This window comes from Manis javanica, chromosome 7 (assembly GCF_040802235.1).
Source record: "Manis javanica isolate MJ-LG chromosome 7, MJ_LKY, whole genome shotgun sequence".
Classification (NCBI taxonomy): Eukaryota; Metazoa; Chordata; class Mammalia; order Pholidota; family Manidae; genus Manis; species Manis javanica.
In genome coordinates, this window is record NC_133162.1 from 34958207 (window position 1) to 34982585 (window position 24379).

At 36.9% G+C, this 24379-nt stretch overlaps 1 protein-coding gene across 2 annotated transcripts in view; it reads right to left on the minus strand.

Moving 5' to 3' along the window:
* BTAF1 (B-TFIID TATA-box binding protein associated factor 1) overlaps positions 1-15853 on the minus strand; it is a 131971-nt gene extending 116118 nt beyond the window's left edge. For both annotated transcript variants that reach the window (XM_073240707.1, XM_073240706.1), the window contains exons 1-2: positions 15519-15853; positions 4616-4739 (exon numbers count right to left, since the gene is read on the minus strand). In XM_073240707.1, the coding sequence (XP_073096808.1) occupies positions 4616-4739; positions 15519-15532 (138 nt within the window). In that variant the 5' untranslated portion in view covers positions 15533-15853. The remainder of the gene's footprint in view (positions 1-4615; positions 4740-15518) is intronic.
* Positions 15854-24379: the final 8526 nt, after the last annotated feature.

Genomic DNA, 24379 nt, shown 5'->3' on the forward strand with positions numbered 1-24379 from the left:
GTAAAACCTCTGTGACCTTAATTTAGGCAGGAGTTTCTTAACATATCCCAAAATCACAAATGATGCAAAGAAAGATATATTCAACTTCATCAAAATTAGTAACTTTTGTGCTTCGGAGGATACCATCAAGAAAGTGAAAAGACAACCCACAGACTGAAAGAATATATTTGCAAAGCAAATAACTGGTAAAGGGCTTGAATCCAAAATACATAAAGAACTCTCACAACTCAATAATAAAGGACAAATAGTGCACTTAAAAATGGGCAAAGGATCTGAATAGACAACTCTCCAAAGAAGACACACAAAACATCAATAAACACATGAAAAGATGTTCAACATCATTAGCCACCAGGAAAATGCAATTAAAACTATGAGATATCACTTCACACTCACTAGTATGGATATAATCACTCAAGTGTTGTCAAGGATATGGATAAATCTGAACCTTCATATATAGCTGGTGAAATTTAAAAGAGTAGAGCTAGTTTGGAAAACAGTCTGGCAGTTCCTCAAATGGTAAAATCATGTGACCCAGCAATTCCAGTCTTAGGTATCTACACAAGAGATATGAAAACATACAACCACACAAAAGCTTGTACATGACCTAACCAAGGAAGTGAAGGACTTAGACTCTGAAAACTACAAGACACTCATGAGAGAAAATAAAGAAGAAACCAATAAATAGAAACACATCCTGTGCTCATGGATAGGAAGAATTAATATAGTTGTCAAAATGGCCATTTTGCCTAAAGCAATCTACAGATTCAATGCAATTCCTATCAAAATACCAACAGCATTCTTCAATGAACTAGAGGAAATAGTTCCAAAAGTTATATGGTACCACAAAAGACCCCGAATAGCCAAAGCAATCCTGAGAAGTAAAAATAAAGCAGGGGGAATTATGCTCCCTGACTTCAAACTCTACTACAAAGCCACAGTAATCAGAACAATTTGGTACTAGGACAAGAAGAGACCCATAGATCAATGGAACAGAATGGTGAGCCCAGATATAAACCCAAGCATATATGGTCAATTAATGTATGATAAAGGAGCCAGGGATACACAATGGGGAAAAGAGCAGACACTTCTCCAAAGAAGAAATTCAGATGGCCAACAGACACATGAAAAGATGCTCCACATCGCTAGTCATCAGAGAAATGCAAATTAAAACCACAGTGAGATACCACCTCACACCAGTAAGGATGTCCAGCATTGAAAAGACAAACAACAACAGATGTTGGTGAGGTTGTGGAGAATGGGGAATCCTCCTACACTGCTCATGGGAATGTAAATTAGTTCCACCATTGTGGAAAGCAGTATGGAGGTTCTTCAAAATGCTTAAAATAGAAATACCATTTGACCCACGAATTCCACTTCTAGGAATTTACCCTAAGGATGCAGCACTCAAGTTTGAAAAAGACAGATGCACCCCTATGTTTATAGCAGCACTATTTACAATAGCCAAGAAATGGAAGCAACCTAAGTGTCCATCAGTAGATGAATGGATAAAGAAGATGTGGTACATATATACAATGGAATATTACTCAGCCATAAGAAGAAAACAAATCCTACCATTTGCAACAACATGGATAGAGCTAGAGGGTATTATGCTCAGTGAAATAAGCCAGGCTGAGAAAGACAAGTACCAAATGATTTCACTCATATGTCAAGTACAAGAACAAAGAAAAACCTGAAGGAACAAAACAGCAGCAGAATCACAGAACCCAAGAATGGATTAACAGTTATCAAAGGGAAAGAGACTGGGAAGGATGGGTGGGAAGGGAGGGATGGTGGGGGGGAAGAAAGGGGGCCTTACAATTAGCATGTATAATATGGGGTGGGGGGCACGGGGAGGGCTGTGCAACACAGAGAAGACAAACAGTGATTCTACAGCATCTTACTACGCTGATGGACAGTGACTGTAATGGGGGTTGTGGGGGGGTCTTTGTGAAGGGGGGAACCTAGTAAACATAATATTCCTCATGTAATTGTAGATTAATGGTACCAAAATAAAAAAAAATAAAAAATAAAAAAACCACAATGAGATATCACCTCACATCAGTTAGGATGCCAACATCCAAACGACAAACAACAACAAATGTTGGCGAGGCTGTGGAGAAAGTGGAACCCTCCTACACTGCTGGTGGGAATGTAAATTAGTTCAACCATTGTGGGAAGCAGTATGGAGGTTCCTCAAAAAACTAAAAATAGAAATAGCATTTGACCCAGGAATCCCACTCCTAGGAATTTACCCTAAGAATGCAGGAGCCCAGTTTCAAAAAGACATTGCACCCCTATGTTTATCGCAACACTATTTACAATAGCCAAGAAATGGAAGCAACCTAAATGTCCATCAGTAGATGAATGGATAAAGAAGAGGTGGTGCATATACACAACGGAATATTATTCAGCCATAAGAAGAAAACAAATCTTACCATTTGCAACAATATGGATGGAGCTACAGGGTATTATGCTCAGTGAAATAAACGATGTGGAGAAAGACAAGTACCAGATGATTTCACTCATCTGTGGAGTGTAAGAACAAAGAAAAAACTGATGGACTAGAACAGTAGCAGACTCACAGAACCCAAGAATGGACTAACAGTTACCAAGGGAAAAGGGACTGAGGAGGGTGGGGAGGAAGGGAGGGAGAAGGGATTGAGGGCTATTATGACTGGTACACGTGGTGGGGGAGGGGGGAAGGCGCAGGGAAGGCAGAATAACACAGAGAAGGCAAGTAATGATTCTATAGCATCTTACTATGCTGATGGACAGTGACTGTAATGGGGTATGTGGTGGAGACTTGATAATAGGGGGAGTCTAGTAACCATAATGTTGTTCCAGTAATTGTACATTAATGATATCCAAAAAAAAAAAAAACACACACAAAAGCCTTGTACATGAATTTTCACAGAAGCATTATTCACTAAAGACCAAAGAGTAGAAACAACCCAAATATCCAACTGATGTGCAGATAAATAAAATATGGTATTGGCCTATATTTATTCATATCCATACAGTGGCATATTACTTGGCGATTAAAGGAATGAAGTAACATCTGCAATATAAAGAATCCTGAATATATTACTTTAAGTGAAAGGTATCAGTCACAGAAGGTCACACATTTATACAGTATTTTCAGAATAGGTAAATTTATAGACAGTAGATTAGTGGTTACCCAGGAATGGATATGAGACAGGAAGTGTTCGGAGAGTAACTGCTAATAGGCATGAGGTTTTTTGGGGAAAGATTTTTTTTAATGTTTTAAAATTAGATTGTGGTAAAAGTTGCACATCTGTGAATAGACTAAAAATCACTGAATTGTACATTTACAATTCTGTGGTACGTAATTATATTTTGATAAAGTAGTTTAAAAAACAAAACCAAAAGGCAACAGAAAAACACTGAGAGCAGAGAAAAAAAGAGGATAGGAGGTAAGAAGGTGCTCAAGCAAGCTTTATCCCTTTTGGAAATATTTGATAGTATTTGTGCCAGTATGCTGGCTGGGATCTGAGTTAAGAGAACCAGACTCACTTGGAAGGCTAGAAACCTTTTCTCAGTTCAGCACAGATTAGCCTTGTTCATTTTTTCCCGTTTCAGCTCAGTTAGTCCCCCATCTCTCCACTTGGGATGAGAAAAAATGGGTATGCCTGTCTACACCCTCATCTTACACATGAGTATAATATTACCTAAAATGCATCCTTCTCTATTCTGAGAATATGGAGCCTGTAGATGTCAAATAACTGTTTCTTCATCTACATCCTGTTTAGGAAGTTCTGATATCTAAGTGGGGAACATATTGGAAAGAGAGTCACTGTTAGCCCTCACGGAAGGAAACATATAGTGCAGATTTGTATGTCAACAAAGGGGTTCGAACTCCTACTCATAGCAACCAGAGAGGGACAAAAGAAAATGAAAGGAGAGGGTAAGACCAGCAGGAAGAAAGGTATCTTGGGGCCTTCCAATGGCTCTGTTATCCTATTGTTCCCTGAGGCTTTACTTTATTCCCTCTCCAGCCCTCACTCACTAAAGCACTCCTGTTCTTACTTTGCTTGCCAGAGAAGTAAACACATGAAATTTGCTGCACACTTACAATCCCATAAAGTTCAATAAAAATACAGCCATTGCTTAAGAACATAGGTTAGGATTATGAAAACACTGATACACCAAAGCAGAAAGCCTCTACTTCCAAACAGCTGATAACTGAGAATGTAATAGTAACTAGCTTTTCATACATTTCAATCATTGCCCACCAGTACTCAATCCATTTGAAAACTGCCAACTATGATATAATTATTAGCCTTTAAGAACAAGCTAGACCACTAACAAACTAGATCATTACTGAACAGACAAATCTGTGCTATAGGCAAAAGGTTCTATATTGTCCAATCCCTTAAACAAACTTTATGCAAAAACCAAAATACTTTAAATCTTGTGACAAACAAAATAAATAAAAAATAGGAAAATATTTTAAATACTTGGAGAAATAGTAAGACATATAATGGAATCTGAAGACAAAAAATAAAGTAAAGCAATTTCTATCTTTACTTTTATGTTCCTGTCTGTGGACAAGTTTTTACAATTGTATTATACTAAAAGAAAAAAAAGTTCTTACTTTAGATAAGAGATTGTTTAATTCATGAGGATGAAGCTTCACCACTTCTCCAAGTTGCTGTGCAGCAGCTTTTCTTGTAACTGGAGTAGTGCCAGTATCCAGTAAGATAAAAAGTCGGTCAAGCCTAAAATAACAAAAATGTAATGGTTATTCTAAAACCTGTTTCCTGGTATGTATACATCTGAGTCAATAAATGTATTGAGCAATTATGAACAAAGACCTATGCTAGGGTGGGAGGAGAATCTCTACTCTCAAGAGCTTGCTATGGGGGTGAAAAGAATGGTTAAAGCAAGTACACAAATTAGTAGAATACATAATACAATAAGATATGTGTCAGAAAAGAAGTGCTCTGAGGAATAGGAAATACTATATTCCCTACTGTGTAATAGTGAAAAGGCTTCATAAAAGAAATGGTCTATGAGGTAGATCTTAATGGTAGACAAGATTTCAAAACTGGTGGAGATGAGGTGGGGAAAAGGAAAGGGGGAGAAATATTTGGAAGAGGGAATAACAAGCACAGCAATAAGAAATGGGAGACTATTATTTAGAGATGTGAATTAACACTGCTGGGTTGTAACTCAGGGTACATTTAAGAGAACAGTGGGAGATACAACTACAGAAGTAGCTAGAGCCCCCTATTGTGGAGACTTTTAAATGTATAGTCTAACCATGAAGGTGTTGGGTCAAGAAACTGACAGGAATGGAGCTATATATTAAGAAGATTAATCTAGCAGTAATGTGAAACATGAAGTAAAATGGAAGACAACTTTTAAGAAGAATCTTAGATTAAAAGTACAGAAATGAACTACTATCACAGAAGACTAGAAAGAAGTTGGGAGAAATGTTAAAGAATTAAAGCATACATGATATAGTATTAGAAATATCAAGGAAATGAATGGATTCTGAGACTCACATTCTGAGGAAATGAAGATGTCATGAAAAGAAATGGGAAGAACTAGTGGAGGAAATATTATGGAAAAAGATGACAAGTTTACTGGTGGCGAGGACAGGACAGCTAGGAGAGACCAAACTGGATAGTTAGAATAGAGATGTGAAGTGCAGGAGAAAGTTGAGGCTAAAGGTATACAGGTATGTGAATAATCTGTACAGAAGTAACAGAACAATAAATAAGATCTCTGAGGAAAGACTTTATAAAGGCATACAGCATAACAGAACAAATTCCAGAGCCACAGCACCAAGGTTCAACTTCCAGTTCTGCCATTTATCCAATGGTTAGAATTTGGAATAAAATCACAATGCCTTATATCTGGAATAAGTGGGGAGAAGTAGAAAACTGTTTTACTTTGTTTTTTGAATACAGGAAAATCCTAAGGCTTTAGAAAGGCAAAGTCACAAGTAACTACCACCACCACCACCAGCTGTCCATGTATTCATATAGGTCTAGTCCTCTCATCACACTACTAATCAGGCTCAATGAGGCAAAACGGTTATCACAGTAATGAAAGGAAGGCAGCTCCAAATATGGAATAAGAAACATGGATGGTGGCAAGGGGCAAGGTTATATTGTGGCCCAATCCTATAGGAGAGGAAATTTAGTATACACCTTCAAAATTTAATCTAACAAGAAAGAGAATGCAAGCAAGGTCCCAAAGCTAACCATGAGCATTAATAAACTGCAAAGATGCTCGTATTTTGCTTTTGGGATTCTTTTTCTCTAATAACTAAAAATTACAAAGCAAATCTCTTAAAGCCTTTTATAAGAAAAAATAAACCTATATAAAATGGACATGAGTTGGTTTTTTTTTTGTCTCTTCTTCTCTTTTTCTGGTAGTACTTATCAAACTAGCCAGTCACTAATAAGCACAAAACCATTATTACTGGTAAAGAAAATAACAAAAAGATTGTTTTAGTCAAGAAGGCTAAAGTCTCTATGAAAGTTTTTCAACCACTTCAAAACAAAACAAGAGGCAAGGTTCAATTTATAGTATGTAAGAAGGACATATTTCAAGAAAAATATTTGAGGGCGGTTAAAGCCAGTGACATAAAGAAAAAAGAGTAATACAACACAGTTTTTGCTTCCAATATACTGAATGGCAGACAGAGTAATTATAAAGAATTTATTTTTATAAGACAAAAAAAAATAACTTATTTTATACATACACTTTACATAGACACATCCAGCCTTTTGACACAGCATTTCTCCTTATTCATTCAAGGCTATCTAAATACTTGCCTACACCTATTCATTCATCAGTTTTTGCTACAGGATTTTGTAAACAGTGACTCAAAGATAGTGGGACAAAAGAAAGGGAGAAAAAAAAAAATTCTGACAGCTGGTGTACTTAGATGTTCTAAGGCTAAGTGAGACCCCAAATCCCTTTGTCATAATATGACATCCTTCACCCATTCCATACATAAGTCTCAAAATGACCTCTTGACTTATTTTCACCTTTAAAACTGGTTGTGATGTTAAACTTCATGAGAATCCTCTCTGAACCTTCACAAGTATCTGCATATTGTCATGATCATGTGATTTTAAATACCTATGCTCAATGAAATTTACAAAAAGAAATTTTAAACACCTATGAACTTTCTATATAAGTATCAAGAAAATATTCATTTAAAATCTTCCATATTATAGCAAGCAAAATCACCAAAAATTTTAAGTAAGTTTTAATATAAAGAATGTTAGTCTTAGGGCAAATTGATGCTACAATGGACTTATATTTGTATATGCTACATGTAACTTATTACATTAGGCTCTCTTGTACATTGTACAGTTCACACAGATCCAAGACTTTCCTATAGAAAACAACATAAAACATACTAGACTAGATGTTAGGAGGTCTTTAAAAGTCCTACTTCCGTCATTTTGTTAGAGGACTCAGGGAAACTCACTTAACTTTGCTTACCCTCTTAGCTTGGAGGGAAAAATTAGACTTAGCCATCTTTTATAGCTTGTGATAGTTTCTGGTTTTGTATTTTTATGTAGTTATTTTTTCCCTTATATAACATGTTTGTCCTATCTTTGACTTACTTAATGCCAAGTTCTTTAGACTGCACCTCTGGGAAGATTTCAATTACTTTGTAATTCCTTCTCCATGACAGAGTTTCTGCTTTTTGTGACCAAATGCAAAGCTGGCTGAAAAATGAATACTCTAAGAAGTGACAACACTAACCTATTTATAAATCTAGGTATAAAAAGTTAAAAGTTAAATTGACAGTTTTCAAAGTTTTCCCCTATTATTTACTTACACTTTTCTCAAGCCCCAATTACCACTCCCTATTCCTTAAAAAATAATGGACTGCTTCACTGAGTAGATCTCTAGGCTAAGTAAGGAACAGAAAATCATCTCAAGTTCTCTCCTCACTATCCCTAAAGATTGGTCTTTACACTTATCATCTGTTTCAAATGAAAAGATAGCCTTCATTCCTCTTCAAGGCTTAAATACTGTACCACTGTGTTCTTGATACCACTCCCTTCTATTCTCATTCAATTATCCTTTCTACAGTTATCTTAAATTACTGCCTTATTAATGCATTTCTTTATATCTTCAAATATGCATAAATCTGTCTCTAGTGAGAAAATAAACTGCTTGACTTCTACCTGCTAGAACATTTTATTTTTATTGCCAAGCATCTTAAACAAGTGTTTAAAATCAGTATTTCCTACCTATACAAAATTTAATCCTTATCAGCCAAATTTCTATCCTTCTCTACTACTATTGAAACAGCACATTTGAAGATCACCAATGAACTTGTAAGGTCCAAATCCATGTTTGTGTTTTTTTGGTAAATCTAATTTTCTTGACTTTTATAACATGCAGTATCAGCAAGTATCCTGTTCTTAAAAGACTTCCCTTCCTAAGATTTCACATGATATTACCCTGTTCTTCTCTGAACTCTATTTTCTTGACTTCCCTATTATTACCACTCTTAATACAAATTCTCCCATATTCAGTCCTTGGCTGCTCATCTCTCACCCATTTCTCCCTTAAGAAACTATACTGTTATTTGCTTAAACTATAACACAGTAAATATAATTCCCAAATCTAGCCCATAAGGGAGTTCTACTGCCACACCTTCAACTACCCAGTGAGCCTAACCCCATACTGTGATCTTATTGAAGAATTACTTCCTAAAGCACCCTTTGGTCACCTTACTGCAAAATTTTCAGTGGCTCAACCTTCGTATAAGATGGCAATAAAAAACAAAAAGTATTTCCCAAACATGGGCCCTCTTGGTTCCTATAGTTTTGTTTGAACTGTTTTCTCCATTTGCAATGTCTCTTCTTGGTTCAATTCTTTAGCTCCCATCCATCAAAATTTAAAGTTCTTTACCATCTTGAAACCACCTCTGACTACTATACTATAGAAATTACTTTCTGTTCTGAAACCCACATGAATTCTCATCTTGGCCAATTTGGTACTTATTATGCTTTTCTTCTTAGCATCTCCAAAATTAATTTGTCACATGATATCTTTTGCTCATTAGGCTTTATTGCCTTCAATGATTCTTTTTGTCCCCCACAATACTTTGCACATTGTCTTTGCACAGTATTTAAATATTTGGTAAATGGTATTTACCGTAATTAAAATCATAAAGAAAAGCTGAAGTTTCTTGGAGGCAAGTTTAAGCACCAGTTTTAAGCAAGAAAGAGTATGCTACATCACAATAATTATTTTTTTGCTTATTTTGAGAAACATCCTTAAGCTGTAATACCTGTATTACATTAAAACAAATTATGAAAATAATAGAACTGATGCTGAGTAATATGTTTCAGTAAGTGAAAAAAAAATCAGCACATAAGTACTTCAGTATTCTAAACATCAAGGTAGTTATGCTTGCTCCAGACAAGTAAGCTAGACGAGACCATGCAGCAGGCACTGTTTCTTTCATTAATTTCCACCCTTCCTAAACCTTCCTTTAGTCCCCTGCCAGCTTCATCAGAACCACACTCCTGCCCAACACCTTCAACTCCCCTCTAACCTAATGCTGATCCTGTCTCACAGCCACACAGTTCCTCTTGCTGCTTCTTTCTGCAAAACTTTTTATCCCAATGGCATGTCATGCCACCTCCATTACTCCACCTGCCAACTGCCCTGAGGGCAGCAGATCAGCTCATTCTCTCATCCAATTCCAGTTCCATTTACTCTCACATCTTCCACCTTGGTGGTATAGCCAAATTTGCCTCCTGGAACAGAGGAATGAGGACACAAGAATGCTTCTTTGATCCTCTTGACTCAAAGCCCCTTTTGGAGTTCTCCATTCCTTTCTCCAGGACAGCAGATTAGGTACCACACAAAAGGAAGAACAAAGTGATGAGCAGATCAGTATCTGACACAAGGGCAGCCTGACCTGTTACCCCACTGAAGTCAGGTATGAGGCAAGTAAGGAAAGCATCAGGGCCAGGACACAATGAAAAAGGCTGGTAGAGTGAACTGGTAGGGAAAGGGGAAGAGGGCATGAGACAGGATCAGTATCATGTTAGAAGGCAGACAGGGCAGTTGGTGGGGGAGAAGTATGAAGGAAGCTAAGTCAGAAGAAAAAGAAAGTTAAAAGTAGGGCTGACTGAAGGAACACAGTACTTACCACAATACTTCTTTGGCTAAACTTTCTCTTACAGAAGAGCTAGTAGAAAAAAATGCCATTCTTCATTCTCTGAAGGATGGATAGATGGAGGATAAAGAGGTAATAGATGTCAAGCTGAAGGAAGGTGCCAAAGACTGTAGAATAATTTAAATAAAACATAAGGCAATTATACTTGACAAAATCCACTGGTTATGAATTTATTAATAAGAAATCTGTCCCATTTTCAATTTGGATAAGACAGGATTCATGTTCTGTTTACCAACCTGTGATTTCAGGCAATTGCTCTAAAGACTGCCTAGAAAAAGGAAAGAGCACATGGAAGTGTGCAGAGATTATGCTAGCAGCTATGATCTAAGGCCTCTTCTCTTCAGCTGTTTGCATTATGATATTTCATAAAGATACAGAAACAATGAAATCATATGTATTTTGAACTATGTCCTAAATTACTACTTCATCGTTAATAAACAAGGATATGCTGCATTTCTACTACTATTTTGGAGGGGGTGGGAAAAGGTAAAAAAATGTAACTTCCTTACTCTACTTCCAAACTCAATAATCTCAGAATGAATTTATTATCTCTGAAAAGTTTTGGAAAGTCAACTGACAGAAATGCTTCACAAGAATATCTTTGTAACCTTAACTAAGAGAGATTGATGAGTCAAATCTGTCCATTTTGTTATGTTTTTTTATATTTACAAAAGTGCAGTAAAATTTAAAACAAACTATTTGCATTCTTATTTTCCCTATGTTACTTAAGGAAAAAGAAAGAAAATAAAATTATCTGATACGAACACTACCAAGTCCCACGTGTTATCATTAAGAAAGTTATGGTCAAAAGAAACAATTTTCAAGAAATTCTCTAGACTGGCTTTTAAAATGTGTTATCTTCTAGTTCATATTGTGGGTAAATTGAAACTATGTTATGTTCTTAAAACAAGAAAGTAGATATAATTTAAGATACCACAGTGAATACTAAGAATCAAATGAAGATGTGAAACCACACCAAAACCAGGTGCAAGGCCAGGTGTGTGCTAGGTTAGTTACATTACTCCACTCCTAGCTAGAATATAGACTCCATGATAATGGGGACTCTATTTTTGTTCTCGGCTGTATCTCCAGCACCTAGAATCAGAAAGTATTCTGTAAATACTTATGAATGCTGAAAAAGTACAACCAAGCTGTTATTTCCTTCAGGTTTTTTTTTTCTTACCTCCACTCCTGATCCAACAACCTAAAACCTTTCACATGCCTTTATCTTAAAGGTAAAATCTAGGTTCTTTAGCAGAAATATCTGTGGTTTAAAAACTTCATATAAAATTGTATTTTTTAAATGGCTAAAACAGTGAATTTTATATTGTTCCTCACAATTTTTTTAAAAAAAGAAAAATAAAACCCTTTATACAAGTTCTTTGAAGAATAAACCAAAGAAACAGGAAGGAATTTCCCATACAGACATAAATGGAGAAGCTTCTACAATGCCCTTCCCGGCTTTCTTGTCCCTAAAATTTTTTAAGTGTGAAATATATGATATACAACACAAGAAACCAGTTCTGTTCTAGAGGTAATTAAGATCATTTTAGCATTTTCCCTGTCAGAAGTTAGGATCCACTGAAACTTCCCCTGAATCAAGAAACTTGCTTTTATTTGACAGAATAGGCCTATTAAAACAATGTTTCTCTGAAGTATCAGCATTGGAGAGCATTAACAAAACTGAGCAAAGGTATGCTCATACGTAGCAATTTGTTTCTTCCATAAGAGGGTGAGTGCCCATGTTTTTCCTGGATGTTTTCTGAAAACTGCATCATTTTCAAATCCAAAAACCTGACATAAACCAAAGGCATGATTTTGAAAGCAGACAAATCATAATTACTTTCTAGAAATCTTGGACATGACCTTTACAGTTCTGACCAAGGAAAAATTCTTGGAAATATATTTAAAATTTTTCTCTATATGATCAAAGAAAAAACTATGTTCCTATTAGCTAGTCAGTGTACAACAGTCCACTCAGTTGTGGCATAAAGAGGCAAAGGTATCAAAAAACCTTTTTAAAAAATCTGCATTAAGCCATGGAACCCAACATTATCACAAATTCACTATCTTCTGTAATTGACATAAAGCTTACTTCCTCTAAGGTTGCCTTTATTATTGGTGGCCCAACCCCATAAAGTAATGGATGATACTGGGAGAAAGGCTCACAAAAATAAAGCATCAGTACCAGATTTCACAATTACAGTTTCAACTGTTTGCAAGCAGCACTGAAAAGCTGTAATATAGACTAATTTGCCTTTTTGCTGAGGTAGTTTTAGCTGACTTTCTAGCATTCACCTCTTAAAGACAACATATTTTTTTCTACTTTTTTCTACTCCTACATTTACATACTCTCTTTTTTTATTAGGGTCTAAATACTTTTAGACCTAAAAGGTCTAAATACATTTTTTAGTAATAGTTCACTGGATTTTACAGAGAACTTCAAATGCTATGATTGTATTTGCAATGTTGGAAAGTCATGAAGTTTGTTTACAAGATTTAACTCACCCAGCAGATGAAGAGTTGACTGCACCTTTCATAATTTACCACATTCTAATAATTCAAAGCACAGTAAAACTAGGCCTTTATAAACCTAAAAGCAGGGCCTTAAAAATTTGATCACATAAAATGCAGGGTTACATTATATCCTATTTGCATTATAAAAGGCCACACTATCATAGAATAGTAATAAACCCTTAAAAATAGTTATGATAATATGTATTATATTTTTAAAACTATAATCCTGGCCAATATTCAAAGCTATAGTGAAAGTTTTTCTTCCTGAGGAAAATGAAGCACTCACTAAAAAATACTGGAAACATTCTACTGTACATAAATTATGGTAGAATTACCATATTAAAACAAGAAAAAATTACTGTTTTAAAAAAAATGTACTGAGGTACTACTATGAGCTGGGCACTCTGCTGGAATAGACAGATCAGATATATGGCAGTCCAAGCAGGGGAGAAAACAATTAATCAATTATCAAGTTTAATAAATATTATGATTGACAGAAGTACATTAGTGCAAATATCTCAGATGAAATAAAACCAGAGGCTTCCTGAACAAAGTGACATACAGGTTAGACCCAAAAACTAAGGTTGGAATTAGCCAGAGGGAGGGGTTAGTTTTAGAAATAAAGATTGGGAGGTGAGACACAGATCAAAGGGAGAAGAGGAGAGAGAGATGCACAGAACTTGACACTAGATGAAGCTAAAAAATTGAAGCAGGACATATCACAAAGGATCTGATAAGATGTTTGTTAAGGAATCTGGACTTTATCCTAAGGCAACAGAAAACTACTAACATGTTTTAAGCAGAAAATGACCACACTCAGATTTGCATATTAGCAAATAATATGGCTGAAGTAAAGAACCGATTAGGAAGATGAGTCTTGGGAGGAATAATGAGCAAGTGGTTGCTGTTGCAGTTGTCTTGGATTAGAGATTATGGTGGTATGGAGTAGGACTGTGGTAACTGGTATGGAAAGAAAAAGATTGACCAGAGAATGACTGGAAAGGCAGAACTGACAGGATTCAATTCAGTGACCAGCTAGATGGGGGGAAAGGATTATGCCCAGATTTCTGAACCTGGCAACTGAGGGAATGAATGTACCAACTTACTATTTCCCTTCCACTGGAAATATTTACCAGACCTTAAAAATATTAGTTTTTTCCAGTTATGCACATTGATATAAACAGTGCAAAAAATATTTTAGATTTGATTCCGGCAAATATGAATTACCAAAATAAGCACAGGAGTAGCTCTTTCATAAAACCATGACAGGTTTTTTAAAGTAGAATTTAACAGAATTTTGGCAAAGCAAACAAGAATCTACAGACAAAAGAGCACTACCCTTTGAAGTCCAATGCTGAGAACAAAAGGCAGTAGCTTTCAAAACCCACTCATTCATTTTAAAATTTAGGTGTCCTAAACTTGTGTAGATTAGCCCTGGCCAGATTAGGCTCTTTTTAAACACTTACATGTTGTCTCTATAAAACTACATGAAATAATGTGAAAACATATAGTCTGCTCTAAGGAAGAATTTGTAGAGCTACTTATTCCCTTAAACATTGTATCACCTGATAAATCTCATAATAAGTTTATGTGCCAATGTATTTATAATGTATATATTTATGTATTTATATGGGAGGTAACAAATTGAATGATTCACCTTCCTGTATTTGCAAAAATTGTACCCCTTGTAGTCTCTCAAGGCAGTTTCACAAATTTCAAAGTAAGAATTTCCTCGCAGCGAATGATTCAATTTATCTATGAAATAAAAATTAGATGCCCTATTTTACAGGTACCTAGCAACTCTCTTCACGTAACTCCCATGGGCTTCTCCCACACACTATTTCATCAGTTATCTAGGGATTCTCTGACGGATATTATCTCTTCATTGGCAAAAGAGATACAGTTTGACCACATATTGTGGACAGAAATATGTTAATTATGAAAAATGGATGAAAGCTATATCCTGAACTATCATTTTTCCCTTCAGTCTATGTGGCAGAAGGGCCCAATTCTCATAAAAACTTATATCATCAAGTCTAATGAACTTCGTGAATCCTTCTGAGTGCTATCAGACTACCGTCTACTTACACACACACGTACACTAAAATCAAACCTTTAACAAATAGTTTTCCCATCATTCTGTCATATTGGAGTAAAGGAGGCCTTTCCTCCTACAACTAGACAAATACATATGTCTTGGTTTCCCTAGACCTTCCTGTTGATATGCAGCATTTTAAAAGAATTTAAGATTTGTGATGTATCTTTCACGCCCTAGGTAAAGAAGATGGTGCTATTACAGCAATTTGCCAAAGAATACAATACTGACAATTTAATGTTTACTGCTAAATTAGACTGTAAGAAAAAACTCCCCAGGAAAGACTGTACCTCTAAAGCCGTAAATTTAAAAATGTAACATAATTAGGTTAGTCACTAGTAATACTCCCTGACTTCAACAGTTACTACCAAGTTCCCCGTGAAATGGAGGTTAGGGATCAGCCTTAGAATACTAAGATGAAAGGCTCTCTTAGGACTCAAAGAGGGAAGAGAAACCAGACAAGAGAAACATGGTGAGGAAAGAGAAGTATCAAGGGGTCTATTAAAAAAGAAAGAGACATTTCTGAGCCGATTCCTGAGGACTAACCTGAGCCCAAACCCCCGAAACCTAGGGGCGAACTCTTAAGTCTGTGGAAAAAGGCGCCCGAGCCCAGTGACAATGCGACCCGCTTCTTTCTGGGAGTGGGGGCACCGAAAGGAGACCGGGCCTCGCTGGGCCACATTCCGGGCCGTTCATCAGGAGGAGACCCACCTGGAGACCGCCATGGCAGGGCGCCGTTGGTTCTGGGCTCCCCGCGAGCTACGCGCCGCGCCGCTGGGGCGCTAGTTTCCAGACAGCAGAGCGGCGCAGGCCCAGGCCGCGAAACAGAGGGAGCGGCCGGAGCGGGGCGGGGCGTCCCACCGCGGGCCTTCGGACATCTGCCCCGCCGCCTACCCGAGCTCGTCCCCGCCGCGGCCGGGAACAGAGGACCTGACACGACAGCGGCGGCGGCAGTCCTCCGACCCGCACGACTTCAAGCCGGTTGCCCCCAGCCCCGCTCTTTGCTGACGCAAGCGTCGGCACGCCGGAGTGAGCGTCAGCGCGCCGGAAGTGACATAAGCTCACCGCGAGGGCTTCTGCTCCGCCGGCGAGGTTAAGGAGTACCGGCAGCGTCGGCCTGGCGCCGCGCGCCTGAGAAGAAAACTTTGTGCGTCTGGAGAGGGTCGTTAGTCTTAAAACAAGACGGGGAGGAGAAATAAGGGTTTCCTTGTTTCCTCGAGAAGGAAAAAAAAGGCAATTTAGCCAAGGTTCCGGAAGTTCAAAAATTTGGTTTTCTGATTCCTTACTGCCTCTATCTCCATCCCATCGGACTGCTTTAGAGAAAGCTGGATCCGAAGGACATTAGGATTCTGTCATCCAAGCCGTTGTACCAGTGGGAGGGGTGAAACCAAGAAAGGACTGCAATGGCACGTGGACGTGGCTCAAATGTTTGCCGTAGGAAGTTCTGCATAGGTAATGGAAGGAAGGTTTTTCTGCCAGCCATTTTTCCAAGATTGATTTCTTAATTATGTTGTAGGTGCCTTAATTTCCTAAACCAGAGAAAACTGCCCAGCCTTTTTTTTTTGTTGGCTTATCCAGCTATTCAGAAACTTAATTCATTAGGCTTTTAAACATTTTGTCACCTAGTGCAGGCCCTTGTCTTAAACTTGATTTTGATTATAGTAATCAAAGTTATAGTCCAGCTTCATCAGTTGAGCCCATCTAATGGGCCATCAATAGACTAATCTTCAAAAAACAATCCTTTTATCATGTCGCTCCTCTGCTTATAAAACTTGTCCACTGGCTTCTCATTACCTGAAAAGCCTATGTCTCAACCCATGAGTCTGTTTTTCATCTATAAAATGAGACTGATGAGAAGTACTGTAGAAGATTTGAAAATAAGATGAGGTCATGTATTTGGCTTATAAGATCTTTGTAAACCATAGAGTAGTTATAAATGTAAGGGGAAAGAAACTAAAGTACCTGCTATATGGTAGGCATTTGGCATGAATTACTTCATATAATTCATAGGCCAACTCTGTGAAGTAAGTTTTAATCTTCATATTATAGGTGAGGAAACTAAGCTCAGAAAGTTTAAGTAATGTGACCAAGATCCAAGCTAGTAATAATATTTATTGTTGTTCATTCATTCAACAAATAGTTATTTGGCATCTGCTCTGTGTCAGACATGACTGGGTGCTATTTATGCTATTAAAGTCTGATTAAGCTAATGTTCAAGTACCTTTACATTTCAGTGTCCTCCCACCTGCCTTTTCAATTTATCTCCTACCAATAAACCAGTAAGCAGGTACTATTTACTGATTGTGTACTACATTTGTTTATTCAGCCGAACTTAAGTACCTACTACTTTGCTAAACTCTGTTACTAGAATTTGGGGTTTCACAAGGAATCAAAACAGACAAGTGTCCACTCTGGTTAAACCTACATTCTAATGGAAAAAAAGTGAACTGAATGTCTTATTTATATACTTTGTAAAACAGAATGATGGGATTAGAGACTCTAGGCTGGGTAATTAGGGAAAAACCAAGGAAGCACTTAAGCCGAGGCCTGATAACAAGAGAGAGCCCACTGTCTGAAGACCAGGCAAACCTTCCAGCTAAAGGATACATACACCTAGTATAATAGTCTAAGAGAAGTCCGCTGTGTTGGGAGATAAGCTCGAGAGATAAGAAGGGGCCATTGTGAGGAATTTGTATTTTACTCTAGATGTAGTATAAAGTCATAGGAGGGTTTTAAGCATATAACTAATATTATCCAATAGACATTTTAAGAATCTTAGTCTTTAGTAGCCAAGAAGTAATTAGATGCGTAGTTCTAAATGACATTTAGAAGAAAGAGTTGGTATTACAGGTTTAAAAGGGAGAGTGTAATAATCGAATAATATTAATGTCAGACTGCTTTTTAAACCCTTCCTCACCACACTTAATAGCTGTGTGTTCAAGGGAGTTGTATAACCTTTCTAAGCTTCAGTTCCTTCATCTTGGAATGAAGAGGATGATAGTATGTCATAGGGTTGTGGTGAGGATTAAATGAAATAATGAATATAGTGCTTTTAAAGAAGTGACTGCCATAATAAACACTCAAAAATATTATCAACTACATTGATGATGATTCTTATTAACTATCCAAACTTGAGCAAGGGACTTCTGTCTCAATTTCTTCATCTGTGAAATGGGAATAATAGCAGTACTGGCCCACAAACTACCTGAAGCCAGATGATTTTCTGAGTTTAGAATTCTCTTTGATTTTGAAAAGTAATCTAATGCATATATCTTGCATTATGTCACACCCCAGCAACTTCTAGGGCAGCACCCTGTAATCAAATACACTTAATTTTGCAAGAAAATGTATGAATAGCCATACTAAGAGGAATAAATAAAAGACTGTAAATAGCTGCATGGCAATTCAGGTCAGGCTTTGCAGCCAAGTGAATTAAAGTCTGATTTTCACACCTTTTTCAATTCAGAATCATAAATGACGGATCATGAACCTAAAGTTATTGGGATAGGTGATAGGTGATACAACTGAAAAATATTAAGTGCTAATACGAGCTATTATTTTTTACCACTAGAAAGAAATCAATGGCATAAGAAAGAACTATTGATAAAGAATGTTGGACAGTTGGCTCTCCATGTGAAGGAAAAAATCAAAGCCCTACTTCATACCATATCCCAAATAAATCTCAGATGGGTTAAAGATCTAAAAATGAAAAACAGAACTGTCAAACTTTTAGGAGACTATGTTGAAGAATATTTTGACCACACAGTAGAAAAGGATTTATTAATGCACAAAATATATTTACCATTGAGGAAAAAATAAATTTGAATCCACTAAACCATAGAACTTGTGTATAATAGCAAAATGAAAACATCCGAGGGAAAGGGGCAGAAAGATTGGCTTTCCTTGAGCCTCCTTTGAAAGTAGGGAAAACTTTCCCAGAAACTGACAACAAACTTCACAAGGTGGGCACAATTGGGTCACACTATAACCAAACCAACCGCTGGAAATGGGGATGATGTTATTATCCTTAGACCACCCAGGAGATGAAAATGGAGTCAGCTTCCCCTGATACAAGCTCTACTGGGAGAGGTGGAAAGACTGCTGCTTCACCTCTGTACATCAGATACCCAGGAAAAGGAAGGAATAAGAGGTAATGTTTGTCTCAAGAAAGCAAAAATCTCCCCACTAATTCTTAGCCAATTTATATCTCATTGGTCAGAACTGTCTTGTGGATGCTGTAACTGCAGGGGATTCTGGGAAGGTAATGGATTGGTGCATCCACTAGCTTTATCCTTCTCATATGATCAAAGGAAATTTGATATAAATACAAAAGTATATATTATCCACTTAAATTATTTAGACTTTTACATCAAGGTAATTAGGTCTAATTTTGTTGCTTCATACTAAACACAAAAATAAACTTTAGATGAATTAACAGGTTAAATTTAAAATATGAAAACAATATAAAATGGATATATATTAAATTTTATGTATAAAACTCATGAGATTTTATATGGATGAGAACTATGTCTTTTTGTAATCAAGTGAGTGAAGGGCAAATATGAAAGAAGCTGGAAAAGGAAAACCAGCATAGACCCCAATCATAGGTCCATACCAAGGCCTACTGTTGATAAAAACATATAGAGGGAACAAGCACATGGAGGTTGACTTTGAATTTAAAAAAATAGAGACCTACCCACTCTTTGAAAAGCTTTTAGGTATCTTCAGGGGTACATATATTATCCACTCAGTTTAAAGACCACTGCTCTAGAGAAATACTCTTACATAAGAAGATCTCTACTAGGGTGTTCACTGAAGCACTGTATATCATCTAGAAAACCTGGAAATGACCTAAATATCCATCAGTAGAATGATGGATAAATTAAGTGTAATATAGCCACATGATGGGATACTAACAGCAATAATTCAAGTAAATCAAGTAGATATACATATGCTAATACGGACAAAGCTCAAAACTAAGCTGAGTGTAAAAAGCAAGATGCAGAACAATATTTGAGAAGAAAGTGGGATTTGAAGGGGTAATGGAAATGGAAGAGTTACGTGACTTTTTCTTTAAAAAACTGTGGAACACAAATATATTAATATATGTTAATCTTAGTGGTTATATGTTCTTAATATCTATAATTGGAATACAATTTTTAAGTTACGTTTTTTACAGGTTTGGGTTCTTTTTTAGGCAAAGTTTACATGCAAGCATAACTCAGATCTCTACCAAAATATAATATATTGCCATAACCCTTAGAAAGTTCCTTCATATCCCTTCCTCATCAATACAAGTCCCCACTCATTCCCCAGAAGCAGCCCTGTTCTGATGTTTTTCCACAATGGATTAGTTTTGTTTGTCCCAAAATTTCATGTAGATGCACTCATACAATACATGCTCTTTGCTGTGCTATCTGGCTTCATTTGCTCAACATTATGGCTTTGAAATCAATCCATGTTGTTGCATGTTGCAGTAGTTCATTCCTTTTTATTGCTAGTAAACAAGTTGTATCACAGTTTGTTTATTCAATCACCTGTTAATGGATAATGGGGCTGTTTGCACTTTGGAACTGACATGATGAATAAAGTGATATGACCATTCCTGTACTTGCCTATTTCTGGTCATATGTTTTCATTTACTTTGGGTAAATACCTAGAAGTTGAATAGCTGGATCACAGAGTAGGTGTATATTTAGTTTTATAAGAGAATGTAAACAGCTTTCTAAAGTAATTGTACCTATTTATACTCCTACCAGCAGTGTTCAAGAAATCAACTTTCGCCTTGAGCATTATATTAGGTACAAAAAAAGTTAAGAAAGAGATTATCCTTGGACTCAGGCTCTAGCTGTGGCCACCACATAGTTTACTACAAAAAAAATTAAGTGAATTTAAATTGCAAAAAAAAAAATTAAAAAAAGATTATTCTTGTCTAAAAAGCTTACAATATAATGTGTGAGATAAGGCAAATACACATGAAACAAAGAAAATTTGAATATTAAACTTCACAAAGCTGATTTTACATGCACAAATTATTCTGTACTCTTAAGGAACTTAAGAGGCAGGAGACCTCCTGCCCCACTCCATTCACCATAGAAGTTTGCTGGGTCAGGAGCTGCAGCTACTCTCTAGGGGGCAGAAGGGAAGGAGGTTGCCACTACACTGCGTTCTTATGGTAAGACTTTTCCTTTGTAGGATTCACAGGGTAGGACTAAGCAGTTAATTACTAAAATTATGAAATTTCACCCCATTCTAAACTATTAGGTAGCATATGGTGAATCCAGACCAGCCTGTTGAATCACTGATGTAAACAAGATTATTTTTTAAAAATCAGTATTATGGTATATATTTCATGTTTTCTTACATCTATGATATCATGATATTTTAAAAAGTATCTTTCGAGGATATGAAGAGACACTTCTCCAAAGAAGAAATTCAGATGGCCAACAGGCACATGAAAAGATGCTACACATCACTAATTATCAGGAAAATGCAAATTAAAACCACAATGAGATACCACCTCACTCCAGTTAGGATGGCCAACATAGAAAAGACTAGGAAAAACAAATGCTGGTGAGGATGCGGAGAAAGGGAAACCCTCCTACACTGCTGGTGGGAATGTAAAATAGTTCAACCATTGTGGAACGCAGTATGGAGGTTCCTCAAAAAACTAAAAATAGAAATACCATTTGACCTAGGAATTCCACTCCTAGGAATTTACCCTTAGAATGCAGCAACCCAATTTGAAAAAGACAGATGCACCCCTATGTTTATCGCAACACTATTTACAATAGCCAAGAAATGGAAGCAACCTAAGTGTCCATCAGTAGATGAATGGATAAAGAAGATGTGGTACATATACACAATGGAATATTATTCAGCCATAAGAAGAAAACAAATCCTACCATTTGCAACAACATGGATGGAACTAGAGGGTATTATGCTCAGTGAAATAACTGGGTGGAGAAAGACAAGTACCAAATGATTTCACTCATCTGTGGAGCATAAGAAGAAAGAAAAAAACTGAAGGAAAAAAACAGCAGCAGAAGCACAGAACCCAAGAATGGACTAGCAGTTGCCAAAGGAAAAGGGACTGGGGACGGTGGGTGGGAAGGGAGGGAGAAGGGGAATAAGGGGCATTACAATTAGGACACATAACGTGGGGGGTGGGGCATGGGTAAGGAAGGCAGTATAGCACAGAGAAGACAAGTAATGACTTTACAGCATCTTACTACACTGATGGACAGTGACTGTAATGGGGTATGTGGTGGGGACTTGATAATGGGAATCTAGTAATCACAATGTTGCTCATGTGATTGTATATTAATGATACAAAAAAAATGCAAGCACTTTGGATACTGAAAGACTTGGGGTTCAAATTTCAGCCGTGATTCTTATATGACTACAGATTGTAAAATTTCTGAGCTTCATATGCTTCATCTTTAAAAGGGCAATATTTTCAAATCTTTGTGATTTCTATTTATCTAAAATGTGGTATATATAGAAGATAGATAATAAAGCTCTAAACAAACAAACAAAAAGGTATCTCCCATTGGACTACATTAAAATGTAAAACTTTTGTGCATCAAGGGACACTATGAACAGAGTGAAAAGGCAGCCTACAGAATGGAGAAAATATTTGCAAATCATGGATGGCTAAGATCCAGGTACATAAAAACTCCTTCAACTCAACAACAAAAACAATCTGGTCCCTCCTTCACTGCTGGTGGGAATGTGAATTAGTTCAACTATTGTGGAAAGCAGTATGGAGGTTCCTTAAAAAGCTCAAAATAGAAATACCATTTGACCCAGGAATCCCACTTCTAGGAATTTACCCTAAGAATGCAGCAGCCTGATTTAAAAAAGACAGATGCACCCCTATGTTTATCACAGCACTATTTACAAAGCCAAGAAATGGAAGCAGCCTAAGCATCCATCAGTAGATGAATGGATAAAGATGATGTGGTACATATACACAATGGAATATTATTCAGCCATAAGAAGAAAACAAATCCTACCATTTGCAACAACATGGATGGAGCTACAGGGTATTATGCTCAGTGAAATAAGCCAGGTGGAGAAAGACAAGTACCAAATGATTTCACTTATCTGTGGAGCATAAAAACAAAGCAAAAACTGAAGGAACAAAACAGCAGCAGAATCACAGAACCCAAGAAAGGACTAACAGTTACCAAAGGGAAAGGGACTGGGGAGGATGGGTGGGAAGGGAGGGAGATGTTGGGGGAAGAAGAAAGGGCGCCTTACGATTAGCATGTATAATGTGTGGGGGTGGGGCACGGGGAGGGCTGTACAACACAGAGAAGACGAGTAGGGATTCTGCAGCATCTTACTACACTGATGGACAGTGACTAATGGGTATGTGGGGGGGACTTGGTGAAGGGGGGAGCCTAGTAAACATAACGTTCCTCATGTAATTGTAGATTAATGATACCAAAATAAAAATAAATAAAAATAAAAACAACCTGGTTAAAAAATAGGCAAAGGACTTGAATAGTCCATTTCTACAACCAATATATACAAATGACCAATAAGCAGTTGAAAAGATGCCCCAGATCACTAATCATTAGAGAAATGCAAATAAAAAAATCCACAGCGAGATGCCACTTCACACCCATTAGGAATGACTATTATACAAACAAACAAAAAACAGCAAGCAAACAAACAGTAAATAACAAGTATTGGCAAAGAGGTGGAGAAATTGGAATCCTGCACTGCTGGTGGAAATTTAAAATGGTGCAGCCACTATGGGAAATAGTATGGAGTTTCCTCAAAAAGTTTTAAAAAGTCAAAAAAAAATTTTTAATACATATGATCCAGTAATTCCACTTTTGGGTGTATACCCATAAGAATTGAAAGCAGGAACTCAGATAGGTATTTGTACACCCATGTTCACAGCAGCATTATTCACAATAGCCAAAAGGTGGAAGCAACCCAAGTGACCATTGGTGGATAAATGGCTAAACAAAATGTGGCATATATATATACAATAGAATATTTTTCAGCCTTGAAGAGAAAGGAAATTCTGACACATGTTACAATGTGGATGAAACTTGAAGACATTATGCTAAGTGAAATAAGCCAGTCACAAGAGGAAAAATACTGTATGATTCCACTTATATGAGGTACCTGGAGTAGTCAGATTGATAGAGACAGAGAGTAGACTGGCAATTGCCAATAGGTGGTGGAAGGGATAAATGAGGTACTGTTAAATGAGTACATTTGGGAGATGAAAAAAGTTCTGGAGATGGATGGTGGTGATGGTTGTACAACAGTATGACTGCATCTAATGCCGCTGAATTGTAAAGTTATCCCTTTCTGACATGGTTCAGCACATTTATGTATCCTTGGGCACAATAGTTCTGGATTATCCTCAGGTAAACTTTTTCATTGTAATTAGGGCAGAATGTCACAAGATGTCACTCTTTAGCTGAAAAAACTATTTCAGTTCAGTGTAGTAGCTGACAACAGTGATGCCAGAATGACAGACAAAAACCTGTAACTATACTTTTACTCCTACGATTACAGTTTTCTGGGAAAAAGGTTTCCATCTG